This window comes from Vicugna pacos, chromosome 18 (genome assembly GCF_048564905.1).
Source record: "Vicugna pacos chromosome 18, VicPac4, whole genome shotgun sequence".
Lineage (NCBI taxonomy): Eukaryota > Metazoa > Chordata > Mammalia > Artiodactyla > Camelidae > Vicugna > Vicugna pacos.
The window spans coordinates 24,292,313-24,308,479 of NC_133004.1; the positions used below are offsets into that span (position 1 = coordinate 24,292,313).

General features: G+C 52.1%; 1 protein-coding gene across 2 annotated transcripts in view; it reads right to left on the minus strand.

The window, feature by feature from the left end:
• MYH11 (myosin heavy chain 11) overlaps positions 1–16,167 on the minus strand; it is a 106,191-nt gene that overhangs the window by 9,651 nt on the left and 80,373 nt on the right. For both annotated transcript variants that reach the window (XM_006212088.4, XM_015245943.3), the window contains exons 21-37: positions 14,738–14,869; positions 14,440–14,646; positions 13,370–13,507; positions 12,196–12,319; positions 11,675–11,846; positions 9,847–10,059; positions 8,482–8,626; positions 6,772–6,978; positions 5,223–5,327; positions 4,979–5,131; positions 4,504–4,752; positions 2,572–2,784; positions 2,000–2,212; positions 1,607–1,768; positions 1,139–1,267; positions 733–821; positions 199–322 (exon numbers count right to left, since the gene is read on the minus strand). In XM_006212088.4, the coding sequence (XP_006212150.1) occupies positions 199–322; positions 733–821; positions 1,139–1,267; positions 1,607–1,768; positions 2,000–2,212; positions 2,572–2,784; positions 4,504–4,752; positions 4,979–5,131; positions 5,223–5,327; positions 6,772–6,978; positions 8,482–8,626; positions 9,847–10,059; positions 11,675–11,846; positions 12,196–12,319; positions 13,370–13,507; positions 14,440–14,646; positions 14,738–14,869 (2,775 nt within the window). The remainder of the gene's footprint in view (positions 1–198; positions 323–732; positions 822–1,138; positions 1,268–1,606; positions 1,769–1,999; positions 2,213–2,571; positions 2,785–4,503; positions 4,753–4,978; positions 5,132–5,222; positions 5,328–6,771; positions 6,979–8,481; positions 8,627–9,846; positions 10,060–11,674; positions 11,847–12,195; positions 12,320–13,369; positions 13,508–14,439; positions 14,647–14,737; positions 14,870–16,167) is intronic.

A 16,167-nucleotide genomic window follows, 5' to 3' on the forward strand; every position in this document is an offset into this window, starting at 1 on the left:
GGTGCTAAGTGCTCCAAGGATAGCGAGCAGGGTGCTGGCGTGACCGGAAGAGGGGATGGGTACATGGGAGTGGACACGGCGGGTCTCTACTCCCCATCTCCACGCTCTCATCACCCCAACCCAGGCCTGGCACACAGGAGCCTACAAGGCATGTCCTGAACCAGGGCAGATCCAAGGCACGTGCTGCCCTGTGCCCACCTGCTGCGTGGCCTTCCGGACGCGGTCACTCATAGCCTCCATGTTGCCTTGCTCTTCCTCCAGCTCCTCCTCCAGCTGCGCGATCCGGGCCTCCAGGCGGCGTTTCTCATCCTGCAGCGTGTTCCTAAGGGGAAGGCAGCAGCTCTGGGGCCTCCAGCCGCCTATGCCTCAGAGAACTTCCTCTCTTAAAAGAGCAACGCTGTGGAGTTTCCTTCTTTTATAACTGAGGCTCAGAGAAGCTTGTCCACAGTCACACAGCTGGGAAGTGGGGAGCTAGCTGGGATCAGCAGAGCCAAGCCTGGGACAAGGACGAGCTCTCTCCTCCATGATGTCCCCGGATGTCCGTTCCCTCACGCTGTTCACTGAGCTACACCCCCAAATAGGATATGAAAGCTCTGTGACCCCCATCACAGGCTCAGCTGAACATTGTATCATTTTCAGTATTAAACTGGGGTCTAGGAGGCTCTCCTGTGACCATCTCTTCTTCATCATCTGAGTCTAGGGAACCCCCCTTCCTCCCCATGCGGCTCATACCTTCCTGACACGCTGCTGGCCAGCTCTTCGGACAGTTCCTCCTTCTCCAGGTCTGCCTGTTTGCGAGCCCTCTCGGCTGCGGCTAGATCCTGGATGGTGGGAGGCGGTGGGGAAGGAAACCTGTTGTCTGCCGGGGAAGGACTGAATCCCCTGCCCCGAGCATCCACCCTGCTCCTGTTACCAGGCCCCCAGCAGTCTCCACGGCCACCCTTGACAGTGGCTCTGCCTCCTCTGAGCCCAGGGGGAGGCCTGCAGATACATCATGGAGAAAACCCCGTGTCTCTCCCTGCCCTCGCTACCGGGTCCACCCATGTGGGATGCTGGGCGAGGGTGCACAAGCCTGGGTGCCCAGGGCTGCTACCACAGTCTCCCCACCAGGGCTCTCAGAGCCAGGAGAAGTCTTCACCTCCTGCAACTGCATGAGCTCTGCTTCCAAGCTCTTGGCTTTCTTCTCGTTCTCTTTGGCCGTGGCAAAGATCTCCTCCCTGGAGGCACGGGCATCTTCCAGCTCTCTCTGGAAGTCCTTCATCTGAGCCTGCGTGAGTCAACAGGAGGGACAAGCCAGGAGGTCCTTACTGAGACCTGCTGCTCAGATTGCCTTTCTGTGCCAACACCTGGGATTTCCCACATAACCACAGAGCCCTCAGCCTCAGGTGGCCAGGTGGCTGCTTGGGGGCACCGTTCTAGCTGGGCTCAGCCGACCTACGACATTGTGACATGACCTGAGGGCTGCGGCCAAATGCCCGATGACAGTGCCCCGCCCAGGGCTGGAAACAGCCACCAAAAGCTAAGTGGTGTAGAACAGGCAGCAGTGACCGAGGGAGGCCTGCCGCTGACCCGACTCCCCTCGCCGCGCTCTCAGGGCATCACCCACCTGCAGTTTTCGAAGCTGCTTGATGGCTTCCTCCCTCCCCTTGATGGCCGAGTCGGCCTGCAGCTCAAGGTCTTTCAGATCCACCTCCAGCTTCTTCTTGGCCGCAGCTGCCAGGGCACGCTGCTTTCTCTCATTTTCCAGTTCCGTCTCGTACTCGTGAAGCTGAGCGAGGAGAGGGACGTGCGCTGGGGGGTAGGACCGCCCCTCAGAGCCCTTCCCCCTGCCGCAGCCTTGACCCAGTGCCCAGGTGAGCACAACCACCTGCGAGGTGGGTTTCTCATCCCGTGCTCACAGGTGAGAAATCAGAGTCTCCAGGAAGTAGCGGTGGAAGGAAGGAAGCAGGCCGCCCCATGTCCCCCTCCCCCCCACCCCTCCACCCCCCAGATGGATTACCTGCCTCTGGAGCTGCCTCCTCTTTTCTTCATTCTGCTCATCCCGGGCCTGGAGATCTCGCTCGAACTGGCCCTTGAGGGCCTGCATGTTGACCTCGAGCCGCAGCTTGGCGTCTTCTGTGGCCTGCAGCTCATCCTCTAGCTCTTCCAGCTGGGTCTTCATCTCCTCCATCTGGGTTTCCAGGGCCCTCTTGGACTTCTCCAGCTCATGGACCTTGTTTACATGACGGTTGACTTTGTGAGGATGGTCCAGCCACCCCAGTGACAGGCAGCTCATCAAGGTCAAGGAGACGGCTTTTGCCACCCACAGGATGTGTGACTAGGAGTCCAGACCAGAGCCTTCCTCTCAGAACCTTGACTCAGATCCCCACCCCACCCCTGCCCCATACCAAGTGCTGTTTCCAGCCAGGCTCTGTCTTTGCACCAGCCTGAGGGTACCTTCAGTTCCTGATGGTTGCTTATCATGAAAGAGGCACAGAGCCAACCACCCCCTCCCCGACCACGGACTGAAAAACAGCAGAGAGGGCGGGTGGGGGAAACCTGGACAAGCAGAGACGAGGAAGAGCGACTTACGTTCTTGCCCACATCATCCTTGGAGCTAACCAGATCCTCCATCTCGGCTTTGAGCAACTTGTTGGTCCTCTCGAGTTCCTCTTTGGCTTCCAAGGCCTCCTCCAGGGCCCGCGCCAGGGACAAGGCCTTGGTTTCCTTCTCCCTGGCTTCCGCCTCGGCTCTGTCCCTTTCATCCGCATATTTGGAAGAGATGGTTTTCTCCTCGGCTAACAACTGCAACACAGCAGAAGACCCAGAGGTGAGCTCTAGGCCTGCCCGAGGGTCGGCTGCATTTAACTGCAAACACGGGGAAGGAGCCACTGAATGCATCCTGGTGCAGGTGGAAGTAAGTCTGTGGAAACAGTTTACAATAGTCCTCACCAACTTCTAGGTCACCCTAATGCAGAGCCAGCATCTGCTGCATCTTTGTGCTTTGAAATCACTAATGTTGGTTAGAATGTACTGCGACTGAGATCAGAGTGACATTTAATCCTGCCAGAGGCCAGTTATTCTTCTGTTGTTTCACGGCCACAGTAGCTCCCTCACAGAAGTGCCCTATGAGTGCGGTAGGCATTAATCCCATCTTCAGAGAGACAGAGCAGTATATGTGGTCACATCCAAAACCCAGATGGCCTGAATTCAGCAAACACAGGTAAATAACAGGGACTCCCAGACAGCAGTCAACACAGTCTCCACTGGATGTGACAGGAAAAGAATAAAGCAACGTCAGGCCCTCGACCAGATAATGATACAGCAGATTAGGAGCAGTGAGGACAAGCCTCCAGCGCAGAGGAGGGATGGGTGACGGAAGCCCGGCACTGAGTCCAGTCGGGGAGGGGCACTGAGCCCCCACACCCCAGGCATTGGGCCTCAGAGTACAATCCCAAAATTGATTTTTGGAATAAATCCCAAGTCACTTGTTTTGTTTTTTTAAGGGAGTTACCGGAGATTGAACCCAGGCCTCATGCATGCTAAGCACATGCTCTACCACTGAGCTATGCCCTCCCCTACCTGAGTCACTTGTAAACCAAATCATATTTATTAAATCTGAGTAAATACATGAAAAGTTGGTATTTAGAGGAGTCTGGGTCATACAGGTGTATGTGTTTATCAGAACTCAGTGAGTGTACACTTAAAATGTATGCATTTCATTGTAAGGAATTTTACCTCAAAGGAAGAAAAATTATTTTTAAAAATGAATGCAGGGGGAGGGTACAGCTCAGTGGTAGAGCACATGCTTAGCATGCACGAGGTCTTGGGTTCAATCTCCGGTACCTCCATTTAATAAATAAATAACCTAATTGTCCCTTCTCCCCCCGAAAAGTTCAAAGAATGAAATCTATATAAAAAATTTTTAATGAACCGTAGTTAATGTGCAATGCTGAGGGATCAAGGGGCAAGTGAGCAGATGTCTAATTTGCTTTGGAATGCATCCAGAAGGTGAGATGCAGGTGACAGGGACAGTTCACCCTTACAAATAAATGTGTGATAAAGTCTGTATGGTGCAATGTTCGTGATCGAACCCAGGTCATGGGGATACAGGTATTCCCTGTACAAGGCATTCAGCTTTGCTGTGGGCTCAAAATTCTTTGTAACAAAATGTTAGGGGAAAATGGTATTCAAAGGGTAGACGCTAAATGAAATTCTCAGTAGGCACTCAATAAATGCTTGTTAACTGAATGAAATTAATAAGCCTTGTTTCTGATCGGGGCTAGAAAGCACTGCATGACTGGGTTTCTGGATGGCCCTCGGGGTGGTGGGACCTGGAAAGGTACTCCTCATTCTGATCCAGGAGCCTTCCTGTCTCACCCAAAGCAGGCCAGCCCTCCATCGCCCCCTGCTGGAGCAGGGAGGGGATGCTGACCCACAGCAGTCACCCCGGCTGCTTCGCAGACCCGCCCCCGCCCCGCAGCCAGTGTCTGTGAACTGAGCGGAGGGCCCCCCAGCCCCTACCTGATCAAACTTCTTCTGCTTCTTTTCCAGGTTGGACACCAGTTGCCGCTGGTTGTCCAAATCGACGACCAGGTCGTCCAGCTCCTGCTGAAGCCTGTTCTTGGTCTTTTCCAGTTTGTCATAAGCAGCTGCCTTCTCTTCGTACTGCTGGGTGAGGCCCTCGATTTCCTTCTGGAACCTCTTCTTGCCCTCTTCCAGGGATTCCACAGTGCTGGCAAAGTCCTGCAGCTTCTTCTTCGAATCGGAGAGCTGAAATGGCAGTGTCCAGGGCGGGGTGAGAGGAGGGCGGTGAGGGAGTCCCATCCCTACCCCCCTGCACCCTGAGAATCACTCTCCTGAAGGTTGAAGAAATGCAACATCAGGGGAAGCCGGCGAGCCAAGCACACTGGCGCCAGCGCTCACCTGTCATCACACCAGAGCCCCCAGGCTACCCTTAAGGGCTCAGGCCCAGAGAAGCAAGGACACCAGCCAGCACCTGGATATTCAGAGTTGAGATGTGGCGCTCCAGGTTCTGCTTGGCCTCCATCTCCTCGTCCAGCTGGTCCTGCAGGCTGTTCCTCTCGTCCTCCAGCTGGCGCAGCTTGGTGGACACGTTGAGCTTCTGCCGGGTTTCTTCCTGCAGCAGCTCCTATGAAAAGGACACGCGCAGAAGTCCCAGGGAACCACCCCCAAGAAGGTCGTACCCCAGGTGCCACTCGATGACACGGCATGATACCCACCTGGGTGTCCTGGAGCTGGGACCCTAGGGACGCCACGTCCTTGGCCAGCTTGATGGCCTTCCCTTCCGCCTCGTTGAGCATCCCCGTGACACTCTCCACTTCATTCTGAGGGTGCCAAGAGACTGCGGTTAGTCAGGACCTCTAGAACAGGACCCTCTTTAAGTACGAAGAGCCCTTTTAGCTCATATGACGGGCCTTGGGGTATCCACTGATTGAGAAGTATCCGTGAGCTAGAGGGCTGGGTCACAGTCACTCAGGTTGCAAATTCTGGCTGTAGACTCTGCTTCTAAGACCCAGTTAGAGCCTTAGGCTCTATTGACTGGGCCCTGATCCCTCCCGAGGTGGGGAGACAAAGCAGCAGGTCTCAGGGTCCAGACACTGAGAGATGGTCCAGACGCATCTGTCTCTAAAGTTGGAGAAGAGGTTGCAGGTGTTACCTCCACTTCTGAGGGCCCCACCCCTACCACCCCTCTTCCTCACCCCTACTCTTCGCCCTTTCACTGACCCTTATGGCAAAACCAAAGACTCAGACACTAAAGGTAAAAGCCCTCTGCCTTTCTCTGCCTTTTACTGCAGGCCCTGGTATCTCTGAGCAATTCCTTCTGGAGATACTAGCCCACCATCCGTGCTCACTTCCCATTTACAATGAGGATATCAACGATCGTGACCCCTCTCCTCCGGGACATTGCTTGTACTGGGATAGCAAAGCCCCTGCGCTCACCTGGATGTGGGAAATTCATACTTAATGCTTCCCTGTCCTTCATCCCAGGCTGTAAGCACATTAAATATTTATCAGAAATACTCCGTGAAAGGAAAGACACATTTGGCTATTCAAAGCTAATTAAAACCAAAGACAGACCACATCATTCTTCAGCTTAAAACCCATCAGTGGTTTCCCATCACTCAGAGTAGAGATCAACATATATGTGAAATAGGGCCTTGAAGGCCCTCTGTCCTCTGGCCATAACCTACCTCTCTCGTCCCATTTTGTGCCACATTTCCCTTTTCAACTTGACATTGTAGCTCTACTTGCCTTACGTGATCGCTTCTAATTTCCCACATACCACTGAGCCTTTACACATGCTGTTCCCTCTGCCTGTAAGTAGACAGACTTCTACTTATCTGTCAGACTGTATGTCCATCTTAGGAAAGCCTTTCCTGATTCCTTCTCCCACAGGTCAGGCCCCCATATTATTTACATTTATTGGATTAGCCTCCCCTTTCCAGTATCATTTGACATTCATTTGTGTGGTTATTAATGTCTTTCCCTCCCCTAGGCTGGAGTCTTCCTAGGGCAGGGACAGGGTCTGTCTTCTTCCTTACATTGTATCTCAGGATTAAACACAGTGCCTGGCATACAGCAGGCACTCAAATACTCACTGAATGAACAGATGAGGGTTTTGAAAAGATTGAATTGAACAGGGCAACCATCTCATCTCCCCGAGAAATGTAACTAGAGGAAACAGACTGGCTTTGCAGCGCAAGAGGCTTCGGTTGGCTGGAGGAGCTCCGTCCCTGCCAGGGTTTGTCCCAGCGACACCCGCCTCACCTGCAGCTTGTGGACCTTGTCGTTGAGCTCGGCCCGGGCCCGCTCCCCATCGCTGCACTTGGACTGCAGCTCCTGCAGCTGTGCCTCCAGCTTCTTCTTCTTGTACTCCACCTCCTGCTTGGCCTGGCTCAGGACCCGCAGCTCCCCGGCCAGGTCCGCGTTCTCCTTCTCCAGCGTCTGCTTGTTCTTGTCCAGGTTGGCCTTGGCCTGGCCAGAGAAACAGGGGGGAGGGAAGAAGGCATTATAGCTGCGGCTGGGAGAGCATTTTAAGATACGGACCTACGTTGTTGGGGAGTCTTCCTCTTTCCTTTCCCTCCCTCAGGGTAGGCCTGGGGACCTGTGCTCCCCACCTCAGGGAAGGGACACACAATCACCAGGGAGGCTTTTTGGATTCTGTTTTCTGAAAGCTCAGAAGTTACAAACTGGCATCCCCTGGGCTACAGCCAACCTGCCATCATGTTCTGTTTGATCCATGCAGTGCCTTCTAATACTTTAATAAAGAAACATCACATAAAAATCTGGATTCCTAGGCTTCTCTTTTAGAAAATCTCATGTTCCATATCAGGACTGGGTGGTGGTTACCCTAATGAATACATTTGTCAAAATTCATTGACCTATACACTGAAAATTGCTGAATTTTACTGCATGCACCTCAATAATTCTGACTTTCAAAAAACAAACTAAAGATCTGGAAACAGGGGTCTTGCCCTCCTCCAAGGCAACAATCAGCTGGACCTGAGTAGCACCTGGCCCTGTAAATGGGGCAGTCAGGCTCCACTTGGCCCCAGTCACCACCACTCCCTACTGCCCATCACATTCATCATCAAATGTACACTGCTTTCTGTGAAAGTTAAGAGAGAGTTATTTTACCTAACCAGCTCCTGTAGGCACGTGTGTTTCCCTAAGAAAAAAACGTGTTTTGGGAAAAAGCAGGCAAAAGGAGGAGGCTTCTCCCAGGGCTGTAGGGAGGCAGAAACAAGCAAGAGAGAAGCGTGTGGGTCCCAAGAGCAGAGGTCCCAAACAGCATTCGGCTCCTCCTCAGCCCCCAGGAAGGTGCTGTGCAGTGTCCAGGCAGCCTCAGAGGCCATTCCTCTGTCCCAGGCATGACTAAGTGCTGCTGGGACCTCGGACAGGGACAAAGTGCCTCTTAGGGTAGCAGTGCATGCAGATAAGCAAGGACCCTGGGGGACCACATGGGATCTGGACTCCCCTAAACCCTTTTTTCCAGAATGGTGACAAAACTACCCACATGTAAAGGAAGCCGAGGTAGGAACGATGTCGCCAGTTTTCCCCAACAATCTGAAAAGTGCTCAGAGGTAAAACACAGACAGCCCTCCTTTTCAGTGCTCCTGAGATGGTGGGCCGGCCTTCCCAGCCCGCTCTTGCTTTGTGCAGGTCAGAAACAGATGCTGTCATATGGTGGTGAGAGCAGCTCTTCCCAAAGAAAAACTGACTAGCTGTGTGACCTCTAGGTGCTCTGGACCTCAGTTTCTTCATGTGTAAAATGGTCTTGTTCCTATCCCATAGGGTGGTTGTAAAGATGACTTGACAGTGTGCCGTAAGCACTTAATAAATGCAGGCTGCCATCACTCCTTAGAGACATTATAGCTCGTAATTGGTCTTAGTAAGGTCCCTGATACGTAGTTCTTTGAAGCTGTTGACATATTGTTCTTTTTATTTTGTTATCACAAAAAAGGCTTTGCAACTCACCCTCTTGAACTGCTCCAGCTGCTCAGTGAGCTCCTCCACAACCTGTGTGTGCTTCTGCCTCATCTCCTGCACCTGGGACTCGTGGGACCGCGTCTCCTCGTCCAGGGCCTTCTTCAGCATCGTCACCTCCTGCTCCCTCTTGGCTCTGGGTGGGAAGAGCACAGTAGGTGGCAGCAGGGGGAGACGGCGGTTCACCTCAGACGGTGCTGCACAGGGAACGAGAGCTTTCCCAGGACCCTGAAGTCTCCATCACCACCACCTCCTCCCTGGATGTGCATTCTCAGTGAGTCACCTACCCTCTCTGGACCTGGAATCTCCTCAGCTGCAAAACGAGGAGCATTGCTACCTGTCCAGAATCTCCCAGGACCGGCAAACAAATAGACAAAATCCAACAAATGATAATGGAAGGTTTGCAAAGCGAATTGCAAAATATTCTGCACATACAAATGTTAGCTCTTATTTGCCGAGCATGCACTATATGCCAGGCCCTGGCCTAAGTTCTGGGTATATACCATCTCATATAATATTCAGAGCAACCCAAGAGGCAAGTATATTGTTATTTCCATTTTACAGATGAGAAAACAAAGGCTAAGAAAGAGTAAGCAGCTTGCCCAAGGTGTTAAAACCATTGTGTGACAGAGCAAGAATTTGAACCCAGATAGTCTGACTCAGAGCCCCTGCACTGGGCCAGTGGGAAGGGAGCAGGATACTGTGCTGGCTTCTAGGCCCGGGTAAGTGATATAGCCGAAACCCGAATTGTGGGAAATAAATTCCAATGCTAGCACAGTACTTGACACAGGGCGCTCTCAAAATACATTGGTCTATTTGTTGAATGAATAAACGACCTATTTCACTAAAGGCAGCATTCATTATCTGGCAGGAGCCCCGTTTTTTTGTGGTGGGTTTTGTTTTGGTTTGGGTTTTTGGTTGCTATTGTCTGTCCGCCAGCCAGTAGTGACTCTCCAATTAAAGAGCCATCTGTTAAATATTATTTTAAAAATTTAACACAAGTTATTCACACACAATTGGAGACTGGATGTTGGGGATTTACTTATTATGCACACTAAGTACACACAGGAAAAAGTCAGGAATGAAATTCCCCAGAATGTCAACTGTGATGGGACTGCAGGTGATGTTTTTAGTATCTAACTCTATAGTTTCCAAATCATTTTAATTGAATATGTCCTCCTGTTATGATGCAAACTAAGATTGAAAATAAACACGCTTCTATGAGTTAAAGCCAAACGCAATCAGGACGGTACATGTTGGGCCTGAGGAACCCTGTGACTCAGGATTTGCTCATGTTTGCTCCTTCTCCACCATCCATCCCTTCGGTGCGGCGGGACAGCAGGGCCACCCTCTCACCTGAGCTCCTGTTGGGTGGCCGTGCTGTCCAGCGTGTCCTCCAGCTCTGTCTTCAGCGCCTCCAGCTCCTCCCCCAGGTCCCGTTTCTGCTTCTCAGCCTTGTTCCTTGCTGCCCGTTCTGAGTCCAAGTCCTCCTGGAGGTCAGAGATGTGACCCTCCAGCTCGCGAATCTTCTTCAGGGCATTGTTCTTCTGAGCGATTTCATCGTCAAGCCTGCCAGAGACAGGTCGCTAGAATTAAGACCCTGGGGTCCCGGGCCCCCTACAGTGCATCCCGCAATGTGGTCAAAAGTGGTTTTCTGGAACCAGCCATTTGTGTCCATAGATGTGAAAACATGTTCAACTGTGTCCCAAGACACATGGCAGACTCCTTGCTAGGCTGGACTGCTTGGAGATTTATGTAGGACGTGAGTTCCAAGGTCTGATGTAAAAAAGCAAAACATGTTGCACAGGCATGTAGGTGTGTGTATGTGTGAGAAAGAGACAGGCAGAGACAGAGAGAGACAGAGACAGAGAGAGACAATGCAAGGCACTGGTCCTAGACTAGCAGAGTGCCTTGTCCACAGTAGGAGCCTAATAGATGCTTTCTGCATGCTAGACAATCATTCTTCCCTGGCAACTACTGGTTCATTCCTTCTTCCGTTTGCTCAGTGTCTTGAGTTCTGTTGCATGCAAAGCGTTTGGCCAGACACTGCTTGGGGGGATGTTAAACCCAGGGGAGGGAGTGACTGTGGGTCAGAGTGGATGGGGGAAGCACTGCCTGAATGTCACGGAAGGGAGCTCCCTCCTGACCATGGTGGGGCTGCCTCCGGTTTTGTCCACAATGGATGGAAAGGGATTGGTGTGAGGGACGGCACAAGGTGGAATTCTTCAGGGTGAGGCAAGGCGGGCTCTTATATTTACTGTACTTGTGAATGGGCAGCAGCAAGGGAGGAAGCTAAGCGGTTAGGTTAGGGTCAGACTGTGGAGGGCGGGTGGCTGTGAGGGCCAGGCTGAGGAACCTGGCTTTTCCTGCACGAGCCAGCAAAGTTTTCTGAGCACGTTCACTTGAGTGATGTCTTTGGTCCATCACCTGAGCACCGGCATGTGGCACAAATGGGCTGAGAGAGCTGGCCAGGAGATCAATCAGGAAGCGAATCCCAGCTCTACCTCTTAAAAGCCAGGTGACTGTCACTGTCCCTTCGCCTCCCACCTCAGTGAGTGGAGGTAACAGACACCTGGCCAGGTGTCTGCAAAGATACTGCTTGGAGAGAGCTTAGCATACGGTGAGCAAGTAAATAACCGTTAGTTGCTGTTGCAGTAGCTCCAGGGGGAGGCCCTTAGAGTGAGCCCAGCTAAGAGCTGGGAGAAGAGGGGCACAGAGGAACAGGTGTGGGGCACCTCTCACAGGATGGCCCGAATCCGAGGGCTGCTGCACGCTGCGCAGGGAAGGGAAGTGGGCAGACACTAGGGAGGAGACTGGCATTCACAAAAAGAGGGACCTTAGACAGAGGGGGCGGGGACAGGAGGGACCTCCCAGCCTCAGACACATGGTGTTTAATATGCTAATGGAACTAACTATGTGTGCAACCAGGAATCTGGAACCAGGGTATAGACAACAAAGGCTGGGCACCCAAGAGGCAGACATGTTGGGAGCAGGGGAGCAGAGAGGATGAGTTTGGAGGGAAGAAAAGAAAATCAAAGCAGAGGTTCTGGAGGTGCCAGCAGGCCAGGCCACCTCGCAGGAGATGGAGGCCTGCCTGGAGGAGGAGGAAGACTGGGGTCCCCCTGCCCATCAGCAGGACCCTCGGGGCATGTGAACACACGGGACAGGCCTTGCCCGCCTCTACCTGCTCAGGGCCGCCTGCAGCTCCTCCTCCTTCTTGGCCAGCTGCATCTTGAGCTCGGCGATCTGTGCCTGCAGCTCTGCGATCTGCTCGTGTAAGTCGCTGGCCTCACCGTCCATCTTCCGTTTCAGCTTCTCCAGCTCCTGCCGGCTCTTCTCCTCCTTCTTCAGCCGCACTACGACAAAGCCAGGGCCCTTCAGGAGGTGGACACTACCAGAAAGACCCCTGGAGGACCAGCCTTTCCACTCAGGCATTTCACACAAGGAAATTCACAAACATGAAACTCACACACACACACATACACACTCGCTGGTAACTGACCCGCTCACGCCACTGTCTTGTGGAAGGAAAGTCAGTCCTGGTGACAGGCACCTTCTAGAATTAATGTGTGTGTTCACCGAGAATGAGTGGCAGCCTGGACAGGGTTGGCCCTCTCTTGCAATAACATGCTGTTTTTAAATTTCCTCTCTGATTTTCCCAGTTTTATAATATCCACTCAAAATCTCCCTGGGTAGCCGTTTTACCTTCCAGTTCTGAAATCATAGATTCGTGCTTGTTTTTCAGCTTCGTAAGATTTTTGGCTTTTTCTTCCTCTTCTGCAAGATTTGTTGTTAAGTCACTAATCCTCTCTTCAAGAAGTTTTCGCTCCTTTTTGGGGGGAAAGAAAAAGAAATATTGTTTGTTTTTTCCTTTTCTTCAGGTTCTACATTTCGCTGTTAGTAATTTCCAAATCAACAGTTGAAAGGAAAACCCATATTATTCCCATTTAAATGGGAAAAGAGAAGTTTCTTAACAATAATAATCCCCAAAGATTGGCCACTCCCCACCTCTGGCCCTTCCTCCCCTCACAATTCATGTCCCAGGCCCTCTTTCCTACACACAGGCTGGCTCCTCCGCACCTCAGGGCTCTTGCACAGATGGGACTACCTGCCTGGGATGTGCCTCCACCCCATCTCCCGTTAACTGCCCCTCACTCTTCAGGTTCCACTTAAATGTCACTTCCTCCAGGAAGCCTTCTGTGAATCCCCCACCTCCATCCCCTAGTGCTCTGCTCTTAAAAGATGGTGAACACCTCCTTCAGAACCCTGATCACAATGGCAATTAATGGTTGTGTGTATGATTTCCTACTTGCTCTTTCACTAGAATATAAGCCCCATGAGGACAGGGTCCTCCTCCGACACAGGGCCTGGCTCATAGTTGGTGCGCAGCTGACATCCAGCTCAAAGGACTAAAGGTAGCCTGCCCTCACTGGGGCTGCTTAGAGGTTACTGACTAGGGTGACCTACTCATTCTGGTTTGCACTGGGATTTTTCTGGTTTGGGGGCTGAAAGTCCCACATCCCAGAAATCCCTCAGTCCCAGGACAGCTGGTCCCCCTATTGCTAAGTGAAAGTGGTCTGTGAGAATGTGGGAGTGACCCCTGAATCTCAGGCACCTAGCCTGCCTGCCTTTGCACAACTGGTCATGGTGTTTATGAGATTTGCTCTGCGGCAGCCCTGGTGCTGGTGGGACCACTAGGGACCCTCTCCACGGCACACCTGCATCCAGACAGCAGTCACAAGGCCACCACATTAATGCCAGAGGTAACCATTTGCTCAGCCTTCAGTACCTTGTATCTGGCTAAAAAAAGGGAAAGTATCTGGAGTCCTCAGCCCTGATGAGCCTGTCATTTTAACAAAGGTGTTCAACCCCCGCTCACTTTTGACAGTTTATTGTTCTGATCATCCATGACCAGGATATCATCCTCCAGTTTCTTGATCTTGGCCTCGGCTGTGACCTTCTCAAGTTGTAGCTTCTGCCTCGCAGCTTCCTCTTCCTCCAGCTGTTCTTCCAGGTCCTTTTGTGGGAGGAAGGAAAAGAATCACAGCCTTGCTTAAAACAAAGTCACTCTCCTGGAGCTCTGGGGACCAACTGATCCAGAGGCTGGACCTGATGTCCCCCAGGGCTCTGCAATCTCCTTTCATTGGAAATAAAAGGTTTGAGTGAGCCATGTTGCTTCATGGAACCTCAGTCTCCTCATCTGTAAAATGGGGACAGTAGATACCATGGTGATTTTAAAATATGTCCACAAGTTCTTTGATATTTGTCCCTGCAAGAGGTGGAGCCTAATCCTTCTCCCTTTGAATGTCAGCCAGACTTAGTGTCTTGCTCCTAACAAATAAAATCAAGAGGAAGTGATGGAGTGTAAGTCAGACATCAGGCTGTAAAAGGCACTGGGCGTTCTCCCCTGTTCTCTCTCTTGATTCACTCCATCTGGGGGAAGCCAGCCACTGTGCTGTGAGGGCACTCAAGCAGCCCCATGGAGAAGCCCACAGAGTGAGGAGCTGAGGAGGCCTCCTCCCAACAGCCATGTGAGTGAGCCACGGGGACACGGGTGCTCCAGCCCCAGTCAAGCCTTCAGATGACTGCAGCCCCATCCGACATTCTGAGAGGCTCTAAGCCAGAACCACCCAGCTAAGCCACTCTCAGATGCATAACTGTGTGAGATAAATGTTTATTATTCCAAGCTGCTAAGTCCTGGGGTGCTCTGTTCTGCAACAATGGCTTACTAACTCAATTACCCCTCACACAGGGTTGCTATTGTGAGAAAAGGTATTTGCACGTGAAAGGCAGGGCAGGAGGACAGAGCGGGCGGATGGCCATTCCTCTCCAAGCCTTAGTCTCTTTCTCTGTCCGGTGGGGACACATATCATCAGATGCACCTCACAGGCCAGCCGTGAGGGCCAAATGATTTGGTCTCCACCAAGGGCAGCCTCTGCAATGCCTTACCAGCATCTGCTGGGCCATCTTCTTCCTTTCTGCCTGCAGCTGCTGGCCCCGGTCTTCCTCCTCCTCCAGGCGGGCCTCCATCTCATGCAGGATCTCCTCCAGCTCCTGCTTCTTGGCCGCCAGCCGGACCCGCATCTCCTCGGCCTCAGCATACAGCTCCGTCTCTGCCTGCAGCTGCTCCTGCAGCAGGTTCTTCTCCTCGGCCAGCTGCACATCGAGGGTGGGGAGACGGCCAGTGAGCCCCACAGGAGCAGGCGTCCAGGCCCCCACAGCCCCAGCCGCGCCCCCGGCCTGGTACCTGTGAGTGTTTCTGCTCTAGCTCCTTGAGCTCGCTCTCTGCCTTCAGCTGCCGCTCCTTGGTCTTCTGCAGCTCGTCCTCCTTGGCCTGCATCTCCTCCTCCTGCCGTGTCACCTGCAGCAGGGGCTTCACCTGCACACACGGGGTCAGCCCATCACTTGTTTTCATGGCACAAGGGATACACTCTTGTCATAAATGACATCAGTGATTCTCAGCCAGGGACAATTTTACCCAACCCCGCAGCCCCTAAGGGGACATTTAGCAATTTCTGGGGGCAGTTTTAGCTGTAACGACTGGTGTGGGGGATGCTCCTGGCATCTAGTGGATAAAGGCCAGGGATGCTACTAAAATTTTAGAATGCCCTGGACAGCCCCCACAACACAGAATTATCCATCTCCAGATATCCACAGCACCGAGGTTGAGAAATCCTAAATTAGAACCATGGAAAAGTGCAAAGTGAAAGGAGAAAGTCTCCCCTCCCTCAATTTAGTCCTGTCCTGAGAAAGCACCACTGCTGACAAGCTGATAGGTTTTCTTCCAAAGAGAAAAGAAAAGAAAAAAAAAAATCCCCCACACCCTACCTCCCCAAAGTCATTATTGGCCAGCATTCCCTTCTAGCCTTTTTTCCTACACCTTAAAAAAAATGCCTGAGATCATGCTGCCCGGTGTTACGTGCTGCTGTTATTACCCAAAACAGTAAGATAATCATCACACCCATGGTGTTCCGTCGTTTCTACAACTTGATCTTTAGCTAACCATCATTTTTAATAGTTGAAAAGTATCCCATTGGCAGATGAGCCATCCTTCATCAGTCTGCCAGGGCTGGGCGTTGAAATTTTACTGTTGTAAATAAGGCACAGAGAATGCCCTTACTTCTTGATTTTTAAAAATTTCCGATAGTTTTCTTAGGAGAGCTTTCCAGAAGTTGGGTCGGTGGAGACGCACATTTCCAAAAGGCAGCTTCCCCTCCCTGCTCTTCACCCGGCTGACTCCTAACTCTGTGTTCAAGCCCCGCCTGGCACTAGGGAGCCCCTGGCAAACACACTGTGCCTTCCTTCCTGCACTTACCCTCGTCTGCCATGAGGTACCGGTTCCTGTGATCACCTATTATCTGACCCCCCTCAGCTAGAATATTCAGGAGGCCAGGGTATCCCCAGCACCACAAATGCGCCTGGTGCACAGTGGGCACTCAGTAAAGAGTCGCTCAATAAAAATGTAAAGTTGTGCCGGTGCACACGCTGCGGGGCACCTAAAAGGAGGTGGTGTCTATCCCAACAGAGCACATCTTTGTGCAGCTGGCTCAGGGCAGCCAGCAACGCGGCAAGAACAAGTTACACCTAGAGAAATGAACAAGGGGTACACACAACAAGCTGGATGGAGGGATATCCAGAGAAGGATGCTTTGGGGACAGAGCCCATCTCAAAAGGTAA